Source organism: Pagrus pagrus (assembly GCF_965226575.1).
Source record: "Pagrus pagrus genome assembly, chromosome: 15".
NCBI lineage: Eukaryota > Metazoa > Chordata > Actinopteri > Spariformes > Sparidae > Pagrus > Pagrus pagrus.
This window is the reverse complement of record NC_140199.1, coordinates 6,322,381-6,341,140: the sequence shown is the minus strand read 5'-3', so window position 1 is coordinate 6,341,140 and position 18,760 is coordinate 6,322,381. Positions and strand designations below refer to the sequence as shown.

Sequence of the window (18,760 nt, the reverse complement as noted above, 5' to 3'; positions counted from 1 at the left end):
TGTGCATGAGGCAAAGTCTGTACTATTGATGAGCAGACTTAGTGCCACGGGGATTACATGAAATGAAGTCCATCTGCCAGTTGTGTTCAGGGTTGAAAAGCCAGCAGCAGCTACACGGCAGCAGGCCTGTGGAGAGTCGACTCCCTGCAGTGCAGCCGCACCACCAGCAGGGGGCGCACCGGCACAAACCTCCTCCGAAGGCGCAAATATAAATAAATAGCAGTTGCAGTACCCGGATGTACAGTACTGCCGCACCTCCCCTCTCTCCCACCGCCTGCTTGTCAAACCGAGCCGCCTCCTCCTCCGCTTACTGTCCCCTCCCAGCGGGTCTCCCTCCCCTGTGCCACTGCAGTGAAAGCCTCGGTTACCGGAGAGAGAGAGCGAGAGAGAGAGACGGAGAAGAGTGCCTGGAGCTGGGTGTACAAATCCGGGACGAGAACCTCGGAGAGCACCGCGACCACATTTCTGCGCGTTTTCTCGCCACAACTCGGCGGCCTACCGACCTCCCCCCCCCTCCCCTCCGTGTTGTTGTACCTCTTTTCCGTTTCACATCGCCTGGATTTCATCATCCGACCTGCAAGATGGTAAGCGGCAACAAAAACAAAAAGAAAATAAAAAAGCTCCTCTCGTATTTTCAGTCTCTTCCGCCGACTGGTCAACACGGCAGCGGGGGCAGGCCCCTTGTGCTTTCAACGTGTCGGGTCAGTTGTGGCGGTTGGACAGGTTGTTTTTCATGTTGGGCGCTTTGCTGTGAGTTTTTACAGTCGACCACGTAGAGAGCTCCGGCGAGAAGGAAACGCTTTCTCACCCACTTTTTTTTTTTTTTTGGCTCCCTGTGTCTGTCTGTCTGTCTGTGCTCTTACCCCCGGGGCTGACAGTAGCCTGAAGCCCGTGGCCCAGATACTTTCTTATCCCTTCTCGACATAGCCTTCACTCTTATTAGCAACGGAGGCCCGTGTGAATTACTTTTGGTGACTTAAACACACGCTGTGTGCCAACATTTTTACGCACTAGTTGGGGAAAACGTCTTGTGAAGTCGTATTCACTCAGCTTTCTAACTGACTGTGTCCATATGTGTGCAGGTAGCATGCTGCTGTGTTGATAGTAGCAACAGTTTTTAATTTGAACAGGCCGAGGCTGCATTTATATCTATTTACTACAGGAGGCTGCCATTACAGGTCCACTCCGTTGGCTCATGCTGTCCTAATTAATTGGACACTATAGCGCCTATACATCTGTATATATGAGGCTGAGTTGCTTAGTAACCAGTAGCCATCCAGTAAGTGACCAATAGGAGTCCAGGCCTGGATCTATGTTCAATTTAACTGTCACTAAACCAATTGCAAGGGCGTAGCTGGGAGTTGTAGGTTTATTTATACCTCCCTCCACTGTCCTCTCATACACACACATCCTTTCAGTGCAACAGTAGATTGACGACTGATCGATTCAATGATCAGTTATCGAGGTCCTGATGGCACCACATTGGCAGTTTGTTGGAGGTGTAACGATATGTTGATCTTAAGGAAGCTTTATTTTTTGTGGGTTTTGTAGAGTTTGGCTGCACAGGCTTGTCTTACACTTGTAGATTCAGCCCATTAATATTTGTTTTTCGGTTATTCTGGCGACCGCTTTGCACAAAAGATGACGAAGGTGAAAAGAGGTAAACTTTGTTTTAGTGTCGTACCGTACCAACAGACTAAAGAGCAGCTGCATACTAAGAGTCCACTGTCCTCTCATACTCACAAATCCTTTCTATCCAACCATCGACTGAAGACCTCCACTGACTTGTATTCTGGTCAGTTATTGAGGTCCTGATAGCACAACATTGGAAGAAGCAATAATGATTTGAATCTGTCCACGGATGCACGATATGGATTTTTTTCAGCCGATACGATAACCAATAATCACCTGACTGTCATGGCCGATGCCGATAAATTAACTGATAATAGAAACTAACATTTGTATATTTAAAAAAATAAATTTCTGACCTGTAGTATATGCACACCTGAGTGTAAGAAAGGCGTCCCCATGGTGCTCACTGGTGTTTTGAAGCCAAAAAAAAGTTGCCTTGAACTGAAAAGTTGAGTGTGGATGTTTTCAAGATCCATCACTATCTAAATCTGACAGATGGCTTATTCCTGTGTCACCATTAAATAGTGTGAAATGACAAGTTTATTTTTGGTCAGTGAAATGTTCTTTATAACCAAAACGATTTTTTTTTTTTTTTTTTTTTTTTTTTTTTTTTTTACATTTTTGAAGTTATTTTATTAAACCAAACACAACAAAACCACATCATTTGTGTACAACACAGAAGGAAATGGTAAACAAACAAACAACAACAGCAAGAAAAAAATAAAAATAAAAATAAATAAAGAAATAAATAAAGAAATAAATTAAATCACCTAGGAGGGGAGGGGAGGGAAGGGTTGGGGGGGGTCGGTTGCAGTTGCTCTATACATTTTCCATATAGTCTCTGATCAGTAACCAAGGTCCATCATCTCCACGATCACATTCAAATAAGGCAGCGGTTGCCCGCTCCATTGCCAGCAGGTCCAAAAAATCTTCCAGCCAGGCGTTGACATTAAAACAGTTTGACTTTCTATGTTTCCAGTTTATCAGTACTATTCGTTTGACTGACATGAAGGCTAGTACAACAATTCGCTGTTTGACAGTTGATACATTATCAATTCTTTTCCCCAGCAAACAACTTAGAGGACATTCAGGTATTTGTAGGTCAAGAATGGACCTCAGTTGAGCAATAACATTTTTCCAAAAATTCCTCACTGGGGGGCAATACCACAGTAGGTGGATTAACGTCCCTGCCTCTCCACAGCCATGCCAACACAAGTGGGAAAGGGAGCGGTCCATTTTGTTCAGTGTGTGTGGTGTAATATACGCTCTATGCAAAACTTTAAATTGGATAGTTTTATATCTCACACATTTAGAAGATGCAGTTGTGTTTCTCAGAATGGACTCCCACTGAGCATTTGTGATAGCGACACCTAAGTCCTTCTCCCATTGATGTTTTATGTGGCATAAGCTGTCAGGAGAGGCCAGGGATAACAAATTATAAAAAACTGAAACCACTCTCCTCCCCGTGGCAATTTTCCTGAACTTATTATCTAAATCACAATTGCAACCAATGTTGACATTTTTTAATATATGTACCCTCAAGACAGATTTCAGTTGTACATATGATAAAAACTCTGTGTCGCTAACACCAAATACAGTTTTTAATTCATTAAAGGATATCATGTCCCCATCTTTGATAATCTGGCCCAGTTCATTAATACCCTTATGTTTCCAAACATTGTTGGACAATGTTCTGCCCCCTGCTGTAAATAGTGGGTTATTCCATATAGGGCATGATGGTAGTGAGGACCCCCAAAAAAGTAAGCATTTATGTAAAGATTTGACTATCTCACAGGAGAATTTTATTATAGGGTTATCCATTTTAAAATTAATCTTAGGATGAAAAAATAGGGCTGCTAACGACACAGATTTGCTATATTCTGCCAGGACTTTCTCTTCGGTCCACATCCAACTGCCAGTTTCATTCTTGATCTTATAGGCCCATGACAGGGGAAATCTAGCATTATAGGCCAAATAATATGTATAAACATCCGGGACACCCAATCCCCCACTTGTCCTAGGTCTTGACATTTTTTTGTGACTAATTCTTGGTGTCTTATCCTTCCACAAGAAACCTGTTAGCAATTTATTAATTTCTTTAAACCAATGTGGTGGAAATTTTAATGGTATGGCAGATATTAGAAATGACAGTCTAGGTAGGATATTCATTTTAATGATTTCTACTCTGCCCCATAAAGATATGGGCAAAACTGTCCATCTCTTTACGTCCTCCCTGATTGCCTTCAAAAGTTGTGGTCCATTTAAATCAAAAATCTTTTCTATGGGGGACTGGATATTTATTCCAAGATATCTCATGCCATGAATTCTCCACTGGAATGGGGCAGAACCAAGATGTGACGAGTAGGTCCGATGGTTCAAGGGGATAGCTTCACTTTTAGTATAATTTACCTTATATCCTGATAAAGCCCCAAATGCATCAATCAACTTCATCACCTGAGGTACAGACTGGGACGGTTGTGTTAATGTTAATAATAAATCGTCCGCAAACAGATTAACCTTAAAATCATATCCCCCGATATGTACACCAGGAATGTTTGCCTCTGACCGTATGGCACATGCCAAAGGTTCAAGGGCAAGTAAAAACAGGGATGGTGAAACAGGGCAGCCCTGCCGGGTAGATTTCATAAGGTGAAAAGGTTCTGATATCATACCGTTAGTTTTAATTGATGCAACTGGATTATTATAGAGAGCCCTAACCCATTGAATAATGGTTGGTCCGAAACCATATTTAGTGAGCACACCGAACAAATAATGCCATTCTATCCTATCAAAGGCTTTTTCAGCATCCAGCGATATAGCTATCGCTGGATGCTGCAAAGAACTCGCCTCTGACATTACATGAAAAAGCCTCCTCATGTTATTAGAGGCAAGGCGGCCTTTAATGAATCCTACTTGATCCAGATGTATCAATGAGGGTATTACAGACTCCAAACGCCTTGCAAGAATTTTGGCAAACAATTTATAGTCATTATTTAATAAACTTATAGGACGAAAACTGCTCATTTGTGAATGGTCCTTTCCTGGCTTAGGCAATAAAGAAATTATAGCTTGGGACATACTATGTGGCATAGAGTTGTTAGCTATCATATCATTAAATAACAAATTAAGAAGGGGGGCTAAATCTTGTTGAAAGCATTTATAAAATTCACTAGTATAGCCATCATTGCCTGGTGACTTCCCTGTTGGAAGTGTTTTTAAGGCAGAAATAATCTCATACTCAGTAACCGGTGACTCCAGACTATCTCTCTCTTCCTCTTTTAGACTTGGTAGGGAAATGTCCTTGAAAAACAAGTCCATATCCCTCTCTTCAATAGAGCCCTCTGACTGGTAAAGTTTAATATAATATTCTCTGAAGGCTTTATTGATTTGAGTTTGCTCAAATATAGTTGATCCTGAATCATCACAAATAAAAGGTATTGATTGTTGATTTTCCAATTGTTTTAACCTTAGTGCCAGCATTTTTCCCGCTTTATCACCCGATTCAAAGTGTTTTCTACGGAGTCTGAATAATGCAAAGGATGTCTCCTCATGAATAAGTGATTGCAGTTCTGTTTTAGCAATCATCACTTCATTTTTAAGTCTTACATTATTGGGATCCAGCATATGCTGGGATTCCAATGTTTTATGCTGCAAAATTAGTCTATTTTTCTTTGATACCCTTTCCTTCTTTTTCATCGTAGCATAACTAATTATCCAACCCCTGCAAGTTACTTTAAATGCCTCCCACACTGTCTGTATTGATGCCACAGAGTTCAAATTAAAGTTTATGAACTCACTTATCTTTCCCCTTAGTGTGGATACAAACACCTCTTCTTTCAACAAGGAATTATTAAATCTCCATATTTTACATTTATGATCATTTACAGACAACACAAACAGGACTGACAGTGGGGCATGATCAGATATAAGGATGTTGTGTATTTTGCTGTCGATAACATTCTCTACCATAGCTTGTGATAACAGCAAATAATCAATCCTAGAATAGGAATTATGAGCGTTGGAATAAAACGTGTATTCGCGGGCAGATGGATTTACTATACGCCAGATGTCAGACACTGCCAAAGAAGTTTGAAACTCTTTCAGTCCTGCTGATAATGAGGCATCTGAAGGCAGAGGGCGGCCTGATCTGTCCACCAGGGGGTCATTAACAAGATTAAGATCTGCTCCCATTAATATTGGGTCTGACGAAAATTGAGACAGAACCAAGTTCAGCTTAGATAAAAATTCCGCTTGACCTATATTCGGAGCATAAGCATTGACTAATGTGCATTTTACATTCTGTAGATAACCTGATATGATAACAAATCTGCCTTCCTTATCTGTGACTATTTGGGAGAGTTTAAATGACACTCGCTTTGATATTAGAATGCAGACACCCCTCGAGGCTCCAGAACCTGGTGCCGAGTAGGTCTGGCCAACCCATCTCTGTCTCAGTTTGGCACACTCAGCATCTATCAAATGAGTCTCCTGCAACATTGCTACGTCACATTCTAAGGATTTCAGATGTGTGATAATCTTATATCTCTTTGTTTTATTAGAAATCCCCTTAACATTCCAACTTATCAACCTTAAAGTAGACATAACTTCTTGCTAACAAAGTTTACACACACATTAAAAGTTCGTATGTCCGTGTGTGTGTGTTTGTGCGTGTGTGTGCATGCACGTATGCGTGCGTATGCGTGTGCGGGAGAGAGAGAGCAAGCGCATGGGCGCCTGTGTTGTGTGTGTGTGTATGTATGAGCAGATATACATGCGCGTAATGCGGCGTAGTGTATAAGAGAGAAGGAAAAAAAAACAAAAAACAAAAAAAAAGGCACTGCAACCATGATAGCGGGTAGGAAGGGGAAAACAAAACAAACAAACAAAACGAAACAAAGCAAAACCAAAAAAAAAAAAAAAAAAAAAAAAAAAAAAATACCATCACAATGGGTGGTTATCCCACAAAAAACACAGGGACAAAATATCTGTCCCTCGTCCATGAACCAAAGATGTGCGTATCAGTCTAGCGTTCCAGACCTTTCTTACACTTTAAATATCATATTCAACCCATAATAATAACAACCCACGGTAGGCTGGATAAATAAACAAGCAACAGAGTCAACTTATTTAAACAACGTCCAGTAAACAAAAAGAGTGTCATTCTGTTGCTTGATGGTTAGTTCACCAACCTGTCTTGGTCCCGTTTCTTAGCCAAAGGCCGATGGGGCCCGTTTACGCAGATCTTGACGCGCTTCCTCGGGGGTTTTGTAGATTAATTTCTCCCCTTGCAGCGTTACCAGCAGCCTGGAAGGGTAAAGCATCCCGAAGCGAATATTTGCGCCCCTAAGGGCTTTCTTCACATCCGTATAAGCGGCGCGTTGCTGTTGTATCTCCACTGGAAGGTCTTGAAATATGTGGAAAGGTTTCCCGTGCCATTTCAAAGCGTTTTTCTCCTTCGCTGCTGTCAGGATGCGCTGTCTATAACTCCACTTGAGCATGCGGACAATGTACGGCCTCGGTGGATCATCAGGTCCCGGTCTCGGGCGTAGTGCTCTGTGTTGCCGTTCCACCTCTGGCACCTTTCCGGATTCCGGGTTCAGATCTAATATATATTTTAGTATCTCTCCCAGCTCAGTACCTGGACTGGATGACTCAAACAGCCCCTCTTTTAGACCAACGAACACGAGATTGTTCCTTTTGCTCTGAGATTCCAAATATGTAACTTTAGATCTCAGCAGGTGAATTTCTTTGTGTGAGTCACTGGCCGTCTTGGCGTGTTCAGCTTTAAAGTCCTCCAGGTTACTGATGCGCTGCTCGGCATTTGCCACTCTGCTCGTCATTGCGCGCAGATCTTTTTTCATGCTATTAATGCTTCCATTCAGTGCGTCGAACTTTTGCTCGACAAATTCCTTCAGATCTGCAGATTGTTTCAATAGTTCTAGGGCCCAACCCGGGGGCATTTCTTCCGCCATGCTCTCAATTGTTTGGCGTTCCACACTTTCTTTCGCTGTTTGTCTTGTTCTCCGGTACCACTTATTCTCACTCATTCGTGTAGTCGTTGTTAGTGTGGACAGGCACTTCTTTTGCTGCAAAGGGTCTTGTAGTTTATCCGATGGGTTAATTGTTAAATGTCAGGTCTGTGATAAGAACGCCAGCACCTTCAGCGCGCCATCTTGTCACGTCACGTGATTTCCTCTCTTCCGTCACGTGATTTCCTCTCTCAAATCAAAACGATTTGACTGACAGCATCAAGACAGTATGTAAGAAGTGCTGCGTCGGTGTAGGATGATTTGATTGACCCTTAAACAAATCAAGTATTCGTCAAGCAATATTTGAAAAAGCATCATTGTCAACAAAAGCTGGCTATGTTTTCACAAAATCTCTTCAAAGAGCTGTTTTTTACAGCCCACAGTGTATGAACTCACATGAAGCCTCTTCTAAGAAACAGGTTTACTGACTCATTTGGACACGTCAACTGAGTAAAACCTCAAATCTGGAGGCATTGACTGATGTTATCAGTCCTGCAAAACCACATCATTAAGTAAACTAGCTTCTTGGAACGGAGCACTGGTTGGATACCTGCTTACATAGCTGTCAGGAGCTCACGCATTGTGATTCAAGGTTACAGTCCCTGAGGTTATGTTCTGAGACTGATACACCGCTCACAATGGCCAAGAATTTAAAGAAGCCTCTTCTGTCCGTGACACAGCATTCAAAATAAACACCAGTAAAAGTGTCTGAGACAGGTAAGCTGACATGCTCAGAACACCTTGGTACATTTGCCCTGCAGCAGTCTCAACCCTCTGCCAGAGGACAGAAACTGAGGGCATGCATAGCGTACAGATAGTGTGCCGACTTATGGCCTGTCAAAATGTATTCTTCTCAGCTGCAGGCGGAGGTTGGGGGCAGGGTATACAGTGTACACACAAACACACAGTTGCTTAAGCATGCAGTGGAATGATCTGATGCTAAGGGGACCATATGCTGCCTAGCAATCAAGCACCACCCACATAAGGATCGAGCCGTAGCTAATGTAAAAGAGATAAAAGCCACAGCGAACCACCGGCAGAAGCGATGATCAACAGTACGTGATCCACACTGCACTTCCAGCCCGCCAGCCCACTCAATCTGGATTTATTCTCCCCACTGGACGCTGCAGTGCTGGCCTGCACTCGGGCCAGCAGTCACTGGCACAGGCCATACTCTTGTCAGCAAACAATCGAATATTTGTCTGGTGTGTCGGTCTTTGTTCTAACTAACAGTGAATGGAGTCTAAAGTAACAATCGAAAGGCATGCTGAGGGGTCACTTGCTTCGAGTTACTGGTTGGAAGAAGCTGTTGAGGGGATGTAATGTACAAGTAACTGTTCATCATAAGTGCAAAAGTTGGTCAAAATGGATTTATACGTGTAATAGATTCTAGCCACTGACACTGATGTAGGAGGAGGTGAAGAGGAGTGTAATAAGCTGGATTTTTGAGTTTTTTTTTCTTGCACACCTACCTGATAAATCACCTGTTGGCAAGAAGCAGAATCTGTGGCTGATTGACGTTTTTTAGCTGATTGAAACCACCTTAATAAGTGCCTTTCTGTTTCTGCCTCATCAGCATTCAAGACATCAAATGTTCTGCATGTAATTATCACATTTTTTGCACACTATCAGTGGCAGCAATGAAACCAACAATGTGGGGCTTCCTTTACTGATAGCCTTTGCCTGCAGCAGTCTGTATTGTTAAGAGCATATAATGCTATTGACAATTGCTGGTTGAAGGGAAAGCTTTGGAGATGTTGGGCTTATTTTCTCTTTCAGAGATTCTTTATTGATTTGTCTGGGAAGAGGGTTTACTCATGGGAGAATAACTGAACTGAACAGAATAACATTGCCAGAGATCTTTTATTGATATATTTCGGAAGAGTGTTCACTTGGGACTAGTGCTGCTATGATACTGGTATTTCTAACGTTGATATAATACCTTGAAAAATATCAATATTCAGTATCCCTGGGAAACTTTTTTATTACATACTTTGAGGGCATTGAATTATAGGTTTTATTAAAAGATAAATATAGCAAGGCTTGTGTGCTGTGTGTAAAGAACAACGGTATCTAAGTTAATTTATTTCTGGAGGAGGTGAGACTCGCTGTTGGAGAGGCTGGCAAAAAAACACAAGTGGCTTGGGAGTATCGATACGGCATTATTTACTCATACTAATTATGGGTCTGCGTAGTGACGAGGACATGAGGGGAGACATCAGTCACTATCTATTCCACCCCAGCCTCTAAAGTCTGAAGAGTCAACTTGAGCAAGTGTTGAGCTCTCATCACAGGTCGTGCTTGTTGCAGCCCCGTGCTCGTGGGAAAACATTTGTGACTGCAGAACAGAAAAGCTATATCACAGATACTGTTCAGTGCACCCACCTAGTTGTGTGTGTGGGTTTGAGACTAATTGAATGACTTTAAGGAGCTCAATTTGTCACTCTTTGTCAGTCTTTTGGCTCTTTTCCCCAACGCTTCGCCCGTTTCCTCAAAAACAAACATAATAACCCCAGAAGCATTCAAACACCGATTTGGATGTCAAATACGAAGGCAAAGGTAGAAATTTCAAAGCATTCAGGTCAGCTTTGATTTGAAAAAAAAGCAATTTGAACATCATTGCATCCTTAATAGATGATCTTTGATTTATGCTGTTATTGAGGCTGCTGTTTCAACACATTCACCTGCAGCTGCAACCTTTTGCACGAACCCACATAGCAATGGTATTGTTGTGTTGGTTTCTGTAGAAAGTGCGGGAACGTCAGTCAATAAATTAGTTTAGTCGTCTAGTAACAATTCTCAACTTATGTAAGGATCTGTTGCTTTTATTGTTAAGTTGAATCATTGTGACTTGAATATCTCCTGGTTTTTGAGCCTTTTTGACAAAATAAGCACATTGGAGACATAATTTTCAGTGCTACGTGTTCATGTTGAGCTCTTTGTTGTATTTTAAATGATATATACAATCCACAGATTGTTCTTTGACCTGTGCTCACCCCCAACCACTGTCATCATTGTGCTCCCTCTGTCAGGAGCTTCTTATGTCTCTGCATTAGTCAGTGTGTCCCCTGTTATTGAAATGAGCACTTGGTAAATACTGTATAAATTTATAACCACTAGGTTAATGCATAAGAAGATGTAAGCATTGTTAGTTTACATAGCATTATGGGGCCTTCAAAACCCTGTCTAGGTAAGCCAAAGTCAGGGATAGAAATGGCTGAGAGGATTAGCTCTGCCAGAGTTCTTTCAGGCAGCTAAGATTTTGGTAATTACTTTCATATTTGCACTTGACTCCTAAATCTGGCTCAGATCCTTGAGACACACACACACACACACACACACACACACACACACACACACACACATCTGCAAAGAAATGCACACACATCAACCTAGAAGCAACCTACTGAGGTGATATTACAAAACAAGAATTACAGGGAGAGGTAACTGAATATCTGTGCAAAAAGAAAGATGACTGGAACCTTACAGCAGCTTTTTTTTTGCACATACCCTCTCAGGCTTCTGGTCTGTGTAATATCGTATCAGGTTATTAATGATATTGCGTCAGCTGGTTATTGGCTTGGGTTTTGCCTGCTGTATAAAGTTGGGCTGAAAAATGAAAGTGGTGAAGACTAATCTGAAAGCACAGCTCAGCTTCACTCTCTGCTGTGACTCGGGAGGGTTGAGTGTGTTTGTCATAAAGCTCGGCTATATGGCAAGCTTGATACTTGAGGGGAGGGTTTTGATCCCTGAACCAATCAAGAAGAGCAATGCAGGGAAGAAAGACACACACACAACACACTTCTCGCACTAAACAAATAACATGCATTGTGTGGAAAAGTGACTTAAACATGCCAAGCCGCGCACACAAAAATGTAATTGTAATGGTAACGATTGTAATATGTTAGCAATTGACGTTTCTGCGAACCACAGACATGTTGAAACTTTAAGTTTCTTTAGGTCCAATTTTAAATTGTGTGTTGTGACAGTGCTGCACTTATTATCTGGTTAGGTTTTACGCACAAAAAATACTTGGTTAGGGTTAGGAAAAGATCACATTTTGGCGTAAAATGCCTTTTTGGTTGGCAAAAAGACGGCTGGAAATGTCCTTTTTTAAAACACCAGGATTTGACACTGAAAAGGCTGCTGGAGATGACCTGACTTCAAAAATATGTGTTTTTTTGGCACAAACGGCATGTTTTTTTTTTTCCAATCAACAGTCCAGTACACAAAGTATTCACTTTACAACATGGTAAAAAAGAGAAAAGCAGCAAACTCTCACATTAGAGAAGCTGGAAATGTTTAGTATTCCTTTAGAAATGGACTCAAACAGTTGATTGTCAAAATGGTTTTCAATAAATCAACTAATCAAGTAATTTACTTAGCAATACTGTACTTTCTAAGGTTTGCTGTAGTTATTGATAAGATTTGTTGAGCACTTACTGACATTTGATCACAAACTCCTGCTGCTGTGATTTCAGTCTTAGATACTGAGGTGAGAGAAAGCTGCAGGATCCAGAAGCCTCTGGACTGGTATCTGCACAACTTGCTCTCCATCTTAAGTATCGATACAGTGAGCAGCCGAATGAGGCCTGTACCATGCTTCCTACTTAAAGTTAGGAAACGGTTGTTTAGAGAGAGATGGCTTACATACCTTTTACATAAGACAACAACATTGCCTCTGACACCCTCTGGATTTTAGTATTTTAGACTATTTTAGAGAACTAAGAGAAGAGGATGTTGGATACTGTTTTTGATGAGACCATAAATACACACATAAACACTGTGGTTTGTTCTAATGATAAAATCAAGGATCAGTCTGATGCGTCCGTCAGTTCATTCGTTGTGGTGTTAATGCACAATCTCTCTGGCACCATAGATGGGAGTCAGGGAATGATGCATGCCTCTCTGCTCTGTATTTTCTGCACTATGCTGATTGGCCTGGTGCAGACCCAGCAGTGTGTATTAAGTTTGAGGATTTATGCAAGTCATCGCTCCATTCCAGCATGTTCCAGGTTACACTGACTGCACCAAAAGGCACCTCAGGGTTTTAATGTCTACACTGTGTGCAATATCCTGAGTGTTATGTAGTTTCTTCGGGTCTTACCCATCGGTCTTAATTTATTTATTCTGATATTTTGCAGATAATTACACCGTGCAAAAGTTAGTCAGCTTTTTATGCTGTCTGATCACAACCCAATCATCAGAATAAATGTTGGCGATGCAAACCCAGGATATGTTGAAAATGTCTTTATGTTACAGCTTAACGTAGGCTCATGTTTTGGCTTATAATACCCATTTTGATCGCCAACAAAGAGGACTGGAGATGTCCCAAGGTCTCCTTAAAAGCACCCGGTTTGGTCACCACAAACACGGCTGGAAATTGTCCCAAGGTCTCCTTAAAAATATTTACTGATGTCAAACTTACAAATGTTGCTTGTCAGCTTTCACACCTGTAACTCCACCACCATCCCCTCCACCCCTGGACATGAAAGTCAGTCATGTGAGCGTGATATAACCTCTTTTAGACGTGTTAATATAATCCAGACATGAACAGGTTTGCAGAAACATTAACAGCCAACATTTTATTCTCGTGACTATGCCGATCAGCACATGTGGAAAGGAACGTGAATGAATAGCGCTTGCAGCTGCCTCATGCCAGTGCTGTGCCCGTGACTGGGGTACTAAACCCCCCGAAAATGGCAGATAAGGCAGCCTCCAGGTGTATGAGTGTGTAACTGTGTGAGAGAGGAGACAGGTGTAACTGAGAAAGAGCATTGGCCTTGAATAAATAACAGATAAGAAATATCAGGTTTTAGTTTGTAGTTGTTTTGAAGTAGTTATGGTGAAATCTCTTGCTCTTTTTTCCTTTTAATCTACAATAACCTAGAAATGTATTATGTGCAACAAATGGAAAAAGGGTTGAGGATTACAACTTTTTACTGCAGAATTGCAAGTTATGACGGAACGGCCACATGCTGCTAATCTAATATTAATGCTATCAAACGATTTAGCAGATTACATTCTCATGTCCTGCTGCCAAAGATGCCTCAGAAAAGTCGTCCAAGTCTGCAGCAGCTCCGTGTAATATACACTAGTCCCCAGTCTGTCGTGTTATGACTGGGCGCAGGTCTATAATTAGCCAGGTTTTTGGGTCGGCCGTCGCGTTGCTGCTGAACCAGCGACGTTGCCAGACTCTTCATTATGCAAAACATGTTTTGTGTGCTAAGGCCTAATTGATTCTGAATGAAGCATGCATTATTGATGAGCCAACACGAGTCTCTCTCTCTTTCTGTCTCTCTTCCTCTCTGTGTATGCAAGGCGTCTTTTCTTTTTTATTGCCTCTTTTTCTCCATATGTATAAGCACATCTGCTATGCTCCATTAGTGTTTACGTAAAGGGGCAGCCAAAGCTAAAGCTCAACCAGAGCTGTGTGAAGTGGTTTGTTATAGAAGACATGGCAGTTATTCCTGACCCCTCGTTAGCCACACCAGTGACCTAAGGCAGGCCTTAGTAAACCTGTAATCCTCAAGGCCAAATCTGCTTTGCTGTAAGTCTCTTCACCTCCAGGGACCCTACAGCCTTCACATATATGACCGAGATTTAGTTGAGAGTATGCACACAGCACTCATTTACCCATAATTTTGTTAAGGTTTTTTTTTTTATTCGCCTTTTGTAAGCCATTCATCAATAAGGGGTCAATACAGAAAATCAACTTTTTAAAACGTAACAGTAGGAATTGGTATTGTTAAGATTTTAATGGTACTTATTGATCTGTTACATAAACGGGTCTCGTATTGGTTCTGACATGACGTGTATGTTTTGTGTTGCAAAGTGCTGAAGTCAGCATGCTAAGCAGCTAGCCCTGATCCGTCCTGATCTAAAGCTCCTGTGCCAGTGGTTTAAACACCTACACTCCCCCAGTTCCCCGAACTACAGGTCTGGACTGCTAGCTGCACGGCAAACTGAGCTATTGGCTAATGGCAGCTACAGTAAGCAGCAGTTAGCGGTTATCCTAGCGACATGCTGCCCCCTGTTAGTTGTGAATTCGATGGGTGCTCAATCCTTATATATTGCACCTTTAAACTCAGACCTAACACAGTAGGTTGCTAAATTGGTTGTTTGGTTGATATGCTAACAATCTGCATCACTGGTCTGAACTGCATGCTATGGGATGCTCTGGGCACTACGATTATCTCAGGTCTACCCAACAGTGATGTTTGACTGCTTGGGTTCACTTACACATGGCCACCATGGCTTACCAGTATGACGAAGCTCTAGCTGAACTTGTCCATATGCATCGGCATATTTATGACAGTCACCTTCCCTTTTCTCCTCGTCTATTTCCTTGTCACGGTGGTAAAAACCATGTGGTCATGGAAATGCTCTGATTAGCTCTGTATCGGCCCTTTGAGGACTGACGTTTGCTACCTCCTCATGAACGCTGAGTATTGTCTCTGGGGATGTGCATTCGTGCCAGCTGGGCCAGGCGATGTTGCGTGTGTTTACGTACATGCGTGGAACATGTTTCTGGCCCTACTGTTACTGCATGACCTCTTCATGGCCACCTGCCAAGATGAGTAAGTGCTCAAGTTTTCCACACATGTAGCACTGATTACAGTTGGTTCTTTTGCAAAAATTCACTTTGGACCCTAAATTGACTCGAACTAAAAGACAAAAACACATCATTGCCTTTCTTTAGTGCTAGAGAACTAAAATAAAGGTGTGAACAGCAAGTCTCATGTAGCATGGTGAGGGTACATTGAGAGCTTGTCCTTGAAACTAAGGACACCAGCTCACTGCCTTGTATCCAAATTCCTGGTGTGTCTTCTAGTGAGTCACTGCATTTCTACAGCTCTTGCTCTGTAGCGGAGTGAGCTCTGTGTATACTAGCAAACAAAAGGACTTTTCCCTGCAGAGATCAATAAAGTATCACGTTGTCACTCTGAGCCACACAGGCAATGGGACACCCAACCTCAGTAATTTTGGTGTCATGTGCTACGCATTGAGCTACACTGGAATTCAATCCCTCAGACTGGCAGAGCCCATCCACAGCCAACTTGTCGTTCCATGGAGGAAAACCACGTATATGTCAACCTCTGATCGCTGCACTAGTGGCTGACTCCGCTCTCCTGATAGGGTGTCAAATGCTAAGTCTCTCTCCTGGCTAATCCTGTGTCACCTCTTTCTCTTCGCTGCTCCTAAAATACCAGACCTTCTCTGAAGTAAGTCTGCTGTTGTACGGCAGCACAGAGATTAGCCAGTAGATGACACAACTGCCACGTGCTTTTTCTAGCCAGGTCAGTGTGTTTAGTGTATTTGTGTCAGTGTGAGGAGCACTTATCTTTCTGTCATAATGCATGACAAATATTCTTTGGATGCAGCTGCTTTTTCTGTCTTCTTTGGGTCTATCCTCTGCCGGAGAGTTGTCCCTTCTCTCTTTTCAGCACTATATATATGAATCTGTAAAGAAAGATTATGATATGAGAATCATTTCAGGCTGCAGCATAACCTTAATCCTGGATGCTGTCCGTGTCAAAATCCATTTCTCACCTTCAAAATCAAACATTTTACAGTTTCTTTGAGGTAACAGTGTGAGACTGGTTACTTTGTGCAACGAAAGCTCAAATGTCCTGGTTTTTTTTTTACTGTCAGAGTTGTATTAAACTGCTCCAATCATTCTGGGGAAAATGGGCCTTTAGTCAGACTTTTGTGGTTGTGGACCTCTGGCTCAAATGTCTTACTTCTGTTTGTGCCATTTGCAAATGTTCTGACTTTGGATTCTAGTCGTAGCATCGAGACCACACACTGCAGATCGCATTGCTTTCACTCATTTAAAAGCCATGGATATTCACATAAGTGTTCGTCACAAAGGGACCAGCAACTAGCTGGCATCCTGGACTCTGTATGTAGTCCAATTTGCCAAGCACAGTTTGGTATTCCTCGATGGAACTGCAGCACATTTCCGGTCGATTGCTCGCTCTCGCTGGCCTGGGGAATCTTTCTTTCTCAGCTAAAGGATTCCCATCCTGTCACCCCCACCTCTCTGCACCAGGGACTCCTCCTCACTGGTTCTCTCATGTGAGCGTTCAGCCTCACTTTGCCAGCAACCAGACTCAGGCTCAGTGGACACTGCAGTGTTGGATGGGATGGGATGCGGATGTGGCTGCTGAGCATGAGCCAATATCAAACACACGCAAATACACAGACACACAATGCAGTGTCTCTGGATAGTATGGTTCATTTGCGTTGTGCTGGAACATTTGATGCCGTGCAATGCATGATGCATGATGCATGATGCACGATTTGAAGGAGGCTGCACATGCAAATAAGAAACGGCCTCAAGGGGTTTGAGCAAAACATTTTTACAGCAAAACTGTTTTAAGTGGATTGTATTTGTTAAAGTGAGAGTAATCTGCAGTTGGCTCCTCATCCACACTGAGACTTCACACCAGTACCTGTAACTGTCTGTGTATGTTTTCACCTGAGTCCATTTGTGGGTTGGGTAGTTTGTTAGCGATGGCGGATGGGTCTAGGCCCAGAATAGACCTCTTTAACTTTCGGTGTGGATCTGGATAGGGGATGGATTTTTCTCACTTCCTTAACATTGTGCAAAAGGGCGTTTTTCAACATTTTTGTTATTTTCTCAGATAATAATTAATTGATCTTGTTGATCAGAGAATATGTCATATCTGCAATAGGGGAAGACTGATTATCAGCCCTGGTCGTTCCTCGGGGGTGATATTCAGCATTTTCCGATTATTGGTGTCCGAGATATTTCTGTCAGATTGCCTATAAAGTAAACTAAATTATATCTGACATCTGATTGATCACAATTAATATCCTAATACTGAATAATTTGAATCTGCAGGGTAAGAAGTAACTAAAGTTATCAAATAAATGTGGTGGAGAGGAAGCAGCAGAAAATTGAAATACTCAAGTAAAGTACCTCAAAATTTTGACACAATGAGTTTCATTTTTACTGCAAAATCTGTTTTCAGTCTCCTTGATTTCTAATAATCTGTATTGGTATCGGCCCTGAAAAAAACACATCGTTTGACCCATAATCTGCAATATACAAAGTAAATATATTAATAATTTAGACCAAAATCCAAAGGTTTGTCCTATAAAACGGATACAGTTGTAAGTGCACATCTGTGAAAATAAAACGATAATTTAAGTAAGTACTAAGTAAATAAGTACTTTTGCCAGTTCTGACTTGTGGGATTAATTATTGTCGGTTGTAATGTGCTGTAATACTTGAAGGACACGTTAGCCTACTAACATTCACAGCTACTAGACAATGAAGATGAGCAGGAAAGCCTCACACTGAAAGATTTTTGGTCTTGATTGAAGTACTCGCACACGATCTCCAAAAGCCATGATGCATGACTCAGCAGTGTTTCATTTCTTTAATAACAAAACTGCCACATCCTTCCACATGCCGACACGCCAGGAAAGAAAAAAACAGAAGGCCACGACTTCGCAGGAATGCACAATACCTCATTTCAACATCTACACACGTAGTAGGAAACGTATTGGCTGAAGTTACAATCCATCCGTGTTACTGATCATGTTTCTGTCGATTGGCAGGATGTAACCTCCTGGTACCTAAAAAACAAAATCTCCTTTGTCATAGGAGGTTTCATAACATCAACAACCGGTTTCAGCAGACATCATTACATCTCTGAATGTCAGAGTAGAGAACATGGCTGGATATTACCTCTGTTATTTGCATTTTTCCTGTTGTTGAGAAAATCTGTGGTATGTAAATGAATCCAGTCCTCAGTCACCACAGATCACCAGGCTCTGTTATCTTTCCTAAGAGGTGCCATTGTTTGTTTGACAAACAAGGAAACAACTGTCAGTCCAGTAGAAAAAGATGCTTGTTTGTACTGTAGCAATTTTCAATCAGTATCAAAGTATTGAAGAGTTTTATAATGCCATACTCTGAGTATAAGTACCAACTTAGTGTTTCCCAATTTTGACTTGTAAATGAGTTTGTAGGTGAATAGCACAGAATATAATTCACATTGTGGAATAAAATAAACTCTCTCGAGGAAGGCAGACATGTTGTTTGTGGTCGTGCATACTGACCA

General features: G+C 41.8%; 1 protein-coding gene across 1 annotated transcript in view; it reads left to right on the top strand.

Moving 5' to 3' along the window:
* The first annotated feature begins 237 nt into the window (after window positions 1-237).
* Window positions 238-18,760, top strand: part of ppp3r1a (protein phosphatase 3, regulatory subunit B, alpha a) — a 37,395-nt gene continuing 18,872 nt past the window's right edge. The window contains exon 1 of the mRNA XM_084375666.1: window positions 238-584. Within this exon, the coding sequence (XP_084231792.1) occupies window positions 582-584 (3 nt within the window). The 5' untranslated portion in view covers window positions 238-581. The remainder of the gene's footprint in view (window positions 585-18,760) is intronic.